Below are 11,112 nucleotides of genomic sequence, written 5' to 3'. Positions count from 1 at the left end.
ATGCTTCAAGATTGAAAGAAAGTTTCAGGATTCATAAATGAAATGTGAAAGCCAAATGGAACAATTGAAGAGGAAAAGAATACAAGAAAAAAATAAAATGAGTCCCAAGAGGAACCAAATCATCTGTTCTATGCAATTGACAAATGAGAATGGAGATGGAGATTTCTGAAAGAGTTCAGCAAACTTATATATTGCTGCAGTAAGTTCTGTATATTGAGTCTTAGTCACTACTTTTGTAAACTTTTTTTCTATTCCCTTAAAATCAACTCCCTCATCCCACCCCAGTCCTTTCAGTTGTATTGATAACTGTTGATACCAAGCATTACTATATGATAAAATAAAGAATATACAATTTAAGTCAGTTATAATTTATGTCTAAGCCTACTCAACTTTCAAAGAGAAATGATAGATCCTGAGAACTGTGTTTATATTTCCATTCCGAGTCGGAGTCCAATCATGCTGAGAATTGTCTTACAAATATCATATAAGTGTGTTTTGTTGTTGTTGTTATTTTTGTTGGAAATACCTGGAGGATTTAAAAAATGTCACTCTAGGCATGTTTATTCTCAAAACATCAGTTTCTTATGTGTCAAATAAGTGAGTATAAGAAGATGAGCATTTAAAATCCTATCCAGCTCTAATATCCTAGGATTATGTTAAGAACACTACAACATCACTATCTTTCTTTCACTCACCTTCTTACTACACTGTTGTCAGCATGAGTTTATTTTTCACTGGAATGATAAATTTTGACAGTTAAAATTTAAAAAATTTACCCATTGCGACGTTTTCTGTAATACATTTGGACAGTTCTTGATGTTGTTCCTCAGAATAATTCAAGACCTCTTATATTTTGCTTTTTTTCTTTTGAGATTAGCCTTCCAAACTCACCTCAGATGCCAAGAACACACACACTAACATTCAAATCCCAGTGAGAAATGATATGTGAGCAATTAAGCAGTTCTACTGAGGAATTGATTAAACAAAAAATGAAATGATGCAATGTATTTTTCTACATCCTGAGAATGTCTCAGAAAGTATATTTTGGCTTTAAAATAGTAGGTTATTATATGTAATGTTAGATTTTGATATTTTCTATCTAATTTGACTTAACTAGCTAAAAGCAACTTGTCAAACAACTATCAGAATTTTCTGTGTGGTAGGATGGTGGAATTAACTGGAAAGAAGAAAAAATGTATCTGTCTAGCTATTGAGAATTGGATGATCTTGAAAGTAAACATGTAAATGGATGAATGAAGTTAATGACTCTGATATGTGCTATATATGTATTTATGTTCAAAAGGAATTCGGCCATCCAAGGCCAGAATAGATCAGAGAATCTTCAGTCAATAAATATATTTGCTCTTGAATATATTTTGCCAGGAAGTGTTCTAGGTACAAAACAGAGAAAAGGTGGACAATCTGAACTCATGATAAAGAATTTTGTCAATTATAGAATAGTGAATGAGACACAGTGAAGGAAACAGTACTAGCAATTCTATGGAGATTTGAAGTCCATGGCATGATTTGAGACTTGGAAATAAGATTTATAGACAATGTGTTGCCTAACGAAAAAAGATAATACTGAAATAATATATATATATATATATGTGTATGTGTGTGTATGTGTGTGTATATATATATCTTGGCAAAAAGAACTATGAGCAGTTTTGACCTTCTATCTCTGCCCAAAGGATTAATCTCAGCAGAAAGAAACTCTTCTTTTCCAGTAATTCCAGCAAAATTGCACAGTTAAGTCACCAGCTTACTAGGTCCACCCAGAAACCAATCACCGGGTCTCTTGATTACTGGCCATGACCACTTCCCCAAATCCCATTAGGTGCAAAGACAGAGACCTACCAAGAATAAGTAAGGCTGGGTCCCCACCAGAAAATCGAGATGCTATTAGTAAGAGAATCAGAAATACATATCGACTCCGATAGTTAAAAAGTAAGGAAGTGACCAGATTAAATATGTAAAACAAAACCACTTAAAGAAATACAAAAGAAACTTTTATATGGTTTCTTTTCAGACATGTTTGAGGAGTTCTCAGTGCACCTCAATTATTCCCACACGACCAGGGGTGTTATCAATGAACTAACATTGGGAGCAAAAGAGAAATGTAACATTTCAAGTTTTTGTGAAGCTGAATGTAAAGCAGATGTCCTTTTCGCTAATAAACAGAAACAATCAGTCTTTAGATATGAAAAATATGTCCTTATCTTAGGATATGGAGACTAACAGTTATCCATGCTAAATTGAGAATAATTCTGTTCCCCTGAAGCCCTAACATTCAGGGTCTCTGAAAGAGACAATACAGATTCTGGAGAAAGATCAAATTAGTAACTAAATGTGAGCACCTGGGTAGCTGGAAAGGCTTCTTAAATACAGGAAATTTTAATATTGAAGGTTCCTCAAGAGACTAGAGCTCTATTATATTGATCCTTTCTAGTTCAATCACTCCCATTTCCAGCGATTTTGCTCTCTATGGGAGATTTGACAAGGTGTGGAGACATTTCTGATTGTCACAAATGTGGGGAGGAGTGGTCCTGACATCTAATGAGTTGAGGTCAAGGATGCTGCTAAGCATACCATAGTACACAAGACAGACAGCCACAGCAAAGAACTGTCTAGCTCAAGATGTCAACAGTGGTAATGTTGACAAATTCTGTTCTAATTGGAGGACCAAAGGTGAAAGATATTTCTCTTACCTTCATCTAAAAATGCAAAGACTCATGGGTCATATGTGAAATCTCACTCTATTTAAAAGATTTGAAAAACAGTACACAGTTGTATTTTCATCATAAACCCAATATAACTTCATTCTTTTAGTCATTACTTATTCATTTATTTAAGGAAATAATGAATAGCTGTCTTCACCAGGGATACAAGAATATTTCCAAATGATGCTTACCCTCAAAGATTTCTTTCAAAGAATCATTAATAAGAGTGAAATTTATGGGACAGATCCTTGCAGTTTTATTATTATGTTTAAGTCCCACAAAAACTCTCTGAGGCTGGCAGGTTATCTCCAGTTTATATTTGAGGGAATTTAGGTTAAGTAAGTTTAAGTGTCTTTCTCAAAATCACTCATCTGGATCTGAATCTGGACCCAGGTGTTTAATCTCAAGTCAGGTGTTCCTCCTACTTTACTGAAGCAACAAGGACCTATTTTACCTTTAGATAAGTGATTCCAGTAAAAATATAGACGATAAATACAAAAGGAGGGCTTAAGAAAGTAAGAAAACAAATTGTTAACATTGTAGGACTGTAGGAAAGGCGAATTATGAATTGGCCTTTGACTGATAGGTGTCTTGAGCTTGAAAGTGTACCCTTATATATACCAGGTTCTAATCCTTGGAACCTGTAAATGTTGTATTATTTGGAGAAAGGTTGCTTGTACATGTGATTAGGTTAAGAAACTTGAGATAAGGAGATTAACCTGGATTATCTGGTTGTGCTCTGAAGGCCACCACAAGTGACCTTATAAGAGAGAACAGAATATTATTTTCTACACACACAGACACAAGAAAACATAGGAGGGAGAAGAGAGAGATTTAAAGGCAGTAGCCATGAAGGAAAACTGAAGTAATATGACCACAAATCAAGAAGTGCCTGCAGCCCAACAGCCAGAAGAAATATGGAAAGGTTTATCCCGTAGAACCTCCTGCTAACACCTTGATTTGGGCCCAGTGATATTGATTTCAAATTTCTGACCTCCAGAACTTTAAGAGAATAAGTCTATTGTTTTAAGCCACCAAATTTGTAGTAATGTTTTTCAGAAGCCATGGGAAACTAATGCAATTGGCTTAAAATATAATAAATGTATAAAGTGTAGTAAATGCTTAAAATCATGTCAGGCAGAGCAAAATAGTTAACAAGGACATGGACACCTAAAAAAGAAATGACGTCAAACATACTTTAATCAAGACTTAAGGTGAAACAAAGAACAAAAGATAAAAGTAAAAACAATGGCAATAACAGCAGATATACCATATTTAGTGCTAAGGATTTAAGATGTATCATTTAATTTTCATGAAAGTTTTATTAGAAAAGTGGAGTATTATCATTTTAAAAGTTCTAAAATTATTACCTTTCAATCTAAAAATTAATAAAAGAGAAAATAACCAAAAACTTAGAAATAATGCCCAGAAATATAGATAAAGTCATAGGAAATTTACTACAAATTCTCATGAAAAATCAGTGAATATGAGGCAAATGTATACTCATTCTACGTTAAAAAAAAAAAGATGAAGTCAATTTAATAAGAAAGGTTTCATGCATTAAGGGCAATGCAAAAATATAAAAGCACTTTGTTAAAATTATATTTATGTTACCTCAAACAAAGAAATTGAGTCTACCAATATCACCCCAAAAACCCGTTCAAGGCAATTAGGGATGGGAGAAGTGCAGCAAGGGTAGCAGATGCACTTGAACTCTCCAATAAAAGGGTTTAATAACATAGGCAACTGGGAAGCAAAAAAGCATGCATTGTCCTCTAGCTCAAAAAATACTTTCCTATTTTACTTTTCATTCACATCCACCCAAAACAAGACCCTCAATAAAGGTATTTAATGAAACCCTGAGTCTAGCTAAGAAAATAGCTTTTCAAAAGGCAATTTGGATCCCAACACTTTCTTGACAGCTTCTTTCACATCCTTGTTCCTCAGGCTGTAGATCAGGGGATTCAGCATGGGAATCACTACAGTGTAAAATACCGTGGCTGCTTTGTCAGTATCCATACTGTTGCCAGAACTGGGCCGGCAATAAATGAAAAGGATTGTTCCATGGAAGACAACAATGGCTGCGAGGTGGGAGGCACAGGTGGAAAAGGCTTTACACCTTCCCTCTGCAGAGTGCATCTTCAGGACGGTGATGAGAATAAACAAGTAGGAGGTGAAGATGATCATAATGGTAAAGATCTCATTGAAAGTGGTCACAATAAACACCACGAGTTCATTAATAGAGATGTCATAGCAAGCAAGTGTTAAAAGAGGGGGTAAATCACAAAAGAAATGGTCAACTACATTTGACCTATAGGATGGGATTTCGAGAGCTAAACACAAATGAACCAGAGAACACACAATTCCATAGAGGTAACAGCCGGAAACTAGAAACATACAAAATTTCTGGGACGTGGTAATCGTGTACAGCAGAGGGTTACAGATGGCCAAGAAGCGGTCATAAGCCATGACAGCGAGCAGGAAGACCTCAGTGACTGCACACATACAGAAGAAGTAGAACTGCACCATGCATCCCAGGAAGGAGATTACTTTTTCCTTGTTTAAGATATTGGACAGCATCTTTGGCATGATGACTGTGGAGTAGCAAAAATCCACAAAGGACAAGTGGCTGAGGAAAAAGTACATGGGGGTGTGAAGTTGAGAGCTGACCTGAATCAGTGCAATCATGCCCACGTTGGCCAAAACTGTGACTCCATATATGAGAAGGAACAGAAGGAAGAGAAAGGCTCTCAGCTCAGGGGCATCTGATAATCCAAGAAGAACAAACTCTGTCACAGTGGTACAGTTCTCTTCACTCATTTCCACCTTATGTCAGGATTGGGAAACCAAATGACAAGTTCTTCTATCTTCTAAAAACAGAATAAGAGATATAACAGCACATTTATTTTAACTTCGGTAACATACAACATTGATATCAAACATAGTGTATTTGAAACACAAATGTCAAATAATTCAAAATGTTCACTGTCTCAGTGGACCCCATAGATAAAAATTAAGTATCAGCAGAAACCTATAAGGCTCTCAACTGTTACCTACCAGAATAAATTGAGTTTGATGGAGTTTTAAACAGATTCAATGGTATACTCTAAAGCCTCATGGAGATCAACTCCTGTTTCCTGAAAAATTTAAGTTCTGTCCAAGGAGGGTAACAGTTATTGTGATACTATATAATGTACACTATTTTTTTTACTGTTGTCTATCAGTAACATGAATTTGCAGCAGGTGAAGAGATCCTGTGCACTTCTCTTGTTGGAGAGTGGGACAAACCATTTGAGATTGGTGGCTCACAAAGAATCTTCAAATTTGGAATTCTGCAGAATGAAAAAAATAGAATTAAATATATACTAAAAACCATCATCAATTTTATTTATCAAAATCAAGTTAGTGAATTATAATGATAGTGATCAATTTCAATAATGACTCAGAAAGATGTAACCCTTGTATGTACTTTTCTGGAAAGTAGTTAGGCAATGTTTATCTAAACTCTCAACCCTGACAACAGTAAAAGCTACATGATATTTTTATGAGAGATTTTATTCTTAATAAGCTGTTCTAAGAAATATTTAATTACGTTGATAAAATTGTGAGAAACAGTGTTCAAAGCTACATTGCAGCCTTGTTTATAATATTAATAAAGGAAAAGATTAATTTTCAAAAATAGAGCGATTTTTAAAACTTTGGTGCATCATATCTAGGGTAGAAAATTTTCATGCTATTTGAAATTATGATTTGGAGATAATTAATTTTTTAAAGGATCCTGAATAGTTCACTTGGTTGGGGGAGGTCGTTACATTGTGTATTCAATATAAGTGGGATCTGTCATTCAGGCCTGTCCTTAAAAAAAAGGCAAACAGAAATTGACAAATTTTATTCACTGCTCTCCTTCCTAGACAGCAGGAGGCATATACCCATGTCTTCATATACAGACGCACAACAAAACTGGATGAAGAGATTCTGGACTGGAAACAAAACATGATATTTTCTCCATATCTTGAACTAATTTTAAAGTAGAAACCTCTGTTTCCTGAATTCATAGCTTTTTCATTATCTGACCAAAAAGAAGCAGAGTTATTTGCATACTTCAGAGTTAAAACAGCAAAAACAGGTTGGAAAAGTTTATTTCTAGTGTTCCACGCTGATAACAAGAAACTAGGTTATGGTAAACCCAGGCAAATCCAAAAGAATTCACCTCTTGTACTGAGTAGAGAGAGTTCACATGTCCTGGTTCTCCATGACCAGCTCCGAGGCATTAATTCAACTCTCAGAATTAGCATGACAATCAGGGAGCTCATCCACAGTCATAAATTCTAGATTGCATGATAGAAATTGGTATAGAGAATGGTAGAAAGAGAAGGAGAGAGACAAACACACTATCGTTTTTAACTCTATTTCATGCTCACTAACGTTTAATGTTACAGAGGAAATTGTTCTAATTTCACCATCAACTGTTTCTCAGTACTAAAAGACAAAAGCGTTTTAAAGATTTTATTTTTCCTTTTTCTCTCAAAGACCCCCGGTACATAGTTGTGTATCTTTAGTTGGGGGTCCCTCTACTTGTGGCATGTGGGACGCTGCCTCAGCATGGCCAGATGAACAGTGCCATGTCCTCGCCGAGATTTCAAACCTATGAAACCCTGGGCCGCTGCAGCACATGGCGCGAATTTTACCACTTAGCCATGGGGCTGACCCCGATAAAAGCATTTTAAATAATAAGTGCCTAGAAATATGGGTTCTGTTAAAACTTACTCTAATTAGAAGACAGATGAGGTAGACATATCTTTAAAATAAGTGTTTGCTTGGAGAATATATTCATTTTCATTTTCAAGCAACCAGGGCCTGGTTCTAGCTAACATACCTGAGAGAGGCATTTCCATCCTGCTGCTGAAGATGTTAGGATGTGTATAGTATATAGTTAGAGATTTATACTGTAATTTAAGCTCTTGGGTAATGGGTCCCTCATGTTGAAAGTTAATTATTAATCTCTATGGTATAAAAATAAATTAAAATTAATACTCCATTTGATATAAAACAGAGAGAATCTCTATGGAATATCATCAGGAAATTTTTTTAAATATCCTTTATTGTGAAATAATTTTTTTAAATGAAACATTCCTTCTCCCAGATTTCACAGCACATTGTGATATTACATCATGCTGTCATATGTGTGGGTCACATCTCATACTGCAATTCTGAAATATCACGAACATTTCTTATGAATTCTTTTTTATAATGCTACAAAATCTCCTAAATTCCTGTAGGTCACAGTAACTAAAACCACACCAAATTCTTTCAAATACTAGGAAGGAAATAAACGTACTTGTCAGAAAACAATATAATAGTTTACACTTACTGGACAGATGTTATGTGTTACAATCTTTCTAAATATTATGCAAGTATTAACTTAACTTTCATAATAACCAGCAAAGGAAAGAATTCTGTTTTCACGCCTGTCTTACAAAGGAAATTATGGAGGCACAGACGCTGAGTTCTAACTGGGACAAAGTCAAATTGCAGGAAAGGGCCCTGTGCTGCTGTGGGGTTTTTCCTACATGTATGACTGAATGGGGAAAAGAATAGACGCAGAACCACTTCTTAGCCTGCGTTTTCTCTAACGCATGTCCAATGCTGGAAGCCGTCAAACAGGATCATCTCAATTATCTCTTCCAGGTGTGTTCTTCGGACTGTATAATGTCAGTGTAGGCCACAGTGCTCTCCTTGTCTCTCTGTATCACTGGGTATACACAAAGACTTTCCAAGGAGTACTTGTTTAAAAGACTTTTTCAAGTAAATCAATGTTTATATTCTCAACTACCATATAATATCTTCCTAAAATTGATGTGCACAAGACAGAACTCAAGGCTGAAGATACTTTCTGTTTCACCATAACTACATCATCTTTCATAATTAACAAGAGAAAAGAAAACCATTCACCAACTCATATTTGATGCATTATCCCCATGAGTAGAAGCCTGTGGGTCAAAAAAAAAGGGAATAACTTGGAATGTTGTTGTTCTTCAGGCTGTCTTTGATTTTTTTTAAAGATTTTATTTTTCCTTTTTCTCCCAAAGCCCCAGGCACATAGTTGTGTACTTTTAGTTGTGAGTCCTTCTAGTTGTGGCATGTGGAATGCCACCTCAGCATGGCTTGATGAGTGGCGCAATGTCCGCGCCCAGGATTCAAACCAGCGAAACCATGGGCCACCAAAGCAGAGCACGCAAACCCAACCACTCAGCAACTGGGCCGGCCACTGATTTTTTATTCCTCACTCAGGGCACATTAAACTCATAAATTATCCTTCTACCTCTTTCTATCTCATAATATTTCTTAGATCGTATCTTCTTTGGAGAAACGTGTATTCAAATATTTTACCAATTTTAATATGTGCATTTGACTTTCTGTACTCTAGTTGCAAATGTTCTTTATATATTAATGATATAAAACTTTCCTCAGATATACAGCATCATCTTTGCTCTTAAATTTAGGTCTGCGATCCATTTTGAGTTAATGTCTGTGTATGGTGTGAAGTATTGGTTTCAGTTCATCATTTTTGCTTATGAATCGTAAATCACTCGACAATTTATTGAATATTTTATCCCTCCCCAATAAATAGCCTTGGTAGCTTTGTCAAAGATCAATCACCTGTTAATGTGTTTATTTTCAATCATCAATTCTATTACATTGGTATATATGTCTGCCTTACGCCAGTGCTAGTTACTATGTTTTGTAGTTTTCAGTATTAAGTGCTGCTCTTCTTTCATTAAATTCATTGCTAATTATATTTATCTTACTTGAAATCACATTATTCTCCTAATTTCACATTCAGATATTATTTTGCTATTATATAGAACTAAAATTGTTTTTGCATATTGATCTTGTATCATGACTATGGTGAACTCAATTATTCTAGTGTTTTTCTGGTGTGTTATGTGACATGCTTAGATTTTCTACTTGAAAGATCATGTAGTTTGTGAATAAAATTATTTTACTTCAAAATCAGGGTGACTGACTGACTGATTGATTTATTAATCTAACCATCTATGTATCTATGTATCTATCTATGTATCCATCCATCTATCTATCTATCCATCATCATCATGAGTACTGAGAGGGGACATCCTGAATTGTTTTTTACTTTAGGGGGAAATCGCTCATTACAAAACCATTAAGTGTGATGTTACAAGCAATTTTGGTAGGTCGAAGTAATTTCCTGTATTTCTACTTTGTTGGGAATTTTTATCTTAAACAGTGGTGGATTGTATTACGTACCTTTTCTGCATTTTTTGAGATGGCGATATGGTTTTCATCTTTAATTCTATATGTGATACGTTACATTAATTGCTTTTCATATGTTAAGTTCACCTTGCATTTCTGGGCTAGCTCTCACTTGGTCGTGATTTATTATCCTTCTATGTGTATTATAGGATTTATTTTGCTAATTCTTTCCTGAGAATTTTTCTATCTACAACCATGTGGGCTATCAGGTAGTGTTTTCTTCCTCATGTTTCTTTTTTGACTTTGTTATCAGGATAATACTGTCTTAACAACATGAATTGGAAAGAGAGTCTCCTCTTCTATTTTCAACATAATTACCGAACAATGAACAATTGGTAATTTAATAGAGATATTAAGTAAAATTAACCAGTCAAACCATCTATATCTACATATTGGTAATAAAGGAGAATATTTTAATTACAAATTTCATTGATTATGTTGTTATATGTCTATCCAGATTTTCTGGTTTTTCTTTTGTCAGCTTTTGTAATTTTATCTTTTTAGGAATTTGCCCATAGTGTCTAAGTTGAAAAATTTGTTAGTATAGGCTGATTATAATATTTGATATAGTCATTTTAATATCTGATTATGATCATTTGTATCTTGTCTCCTTTTTACTTAGTAATTCAAGATAAAATGTTATCAATTTTATTAACTTTTCAAAACTCAAACTCTTTGACTTTCTCTACTGTTTTTCATCTTTGTGTTGTTGGTGTATGCTCTAGACTTTATTATATCCTTCCCAATATTTTTTGTTTGTTTTCAGTTAATCATTCTTTTTTCTAGTTTCTAAATATGGAAGCTAAGGCTCTAGTCTTGACCTATTGTTTTTTTTTCTAATATAGGTATTTAAAGTCATAGATTTCCCTCTAAGCACTTTAGGAGTTTATAGATTGTGGTTTTATTTTCATTCAGTTCAAAATTTTCTATAATTTCTATTATCCTTTCTTTTTTGATCTTCGGTTTATTTAGAAGTAGGTTGTTAAAGTTTGAGGCTTTTGCTTGTATGCTGGATACAAATCCTTTGTCAGATGTGTGCTTGGAAAGAATTTCTTCCATTTTATGTTTAGTCTTTTCATTATTTCAAATGTGGCTT

The 11,112-nt window shown here is 34.5% G+C and overlaps 1 protein-coding gene across 1 annotated transcript; it reads right to left on the bottom strand.

Moving 5' to 3' along the window:
* Positions 1-3,917: 3,917 nt before the first annotated feature.
* Positions 3,918-5,578, bottom strand: LOC139040458 (olfactory receptor 5L1-like). The gene has a single exon (XM_070487227.1). It carries the CDS (start codon positions 5,541-5,543, stop codon positions 4,593-4,595), a length of 951 nt encoding a protein of 316 aa, XP_070343328.1. The 5' UTR covers positions 5,544-5,578; the 3' UTR covers positions 3,918-4,592.
* Positions 5,579-11,112: the final 5,534 nt, after the last annotated feature.

The sequence above is a fragment of the Equus asinus genome, chromosome 17 (assembly GCF_041296235.1).
Source record: "Equus asinus isolate D_3611 breed Donkey chromosome 17, EquAss-T2T_v2, whole genome shotgun sequence".
Taxonomy (NCBI): domain Eukaryota; kingdom Metazoa; phylum Chordata; class Mammalia; order Perissodactyla; family Equidae; genus Equus; species Equus asinus.
The sequence above is the reverse complement of the archived record's forward strand: the minus strand, read 5'-3'. Positions and strand labels throughout refer to the sequence as shown.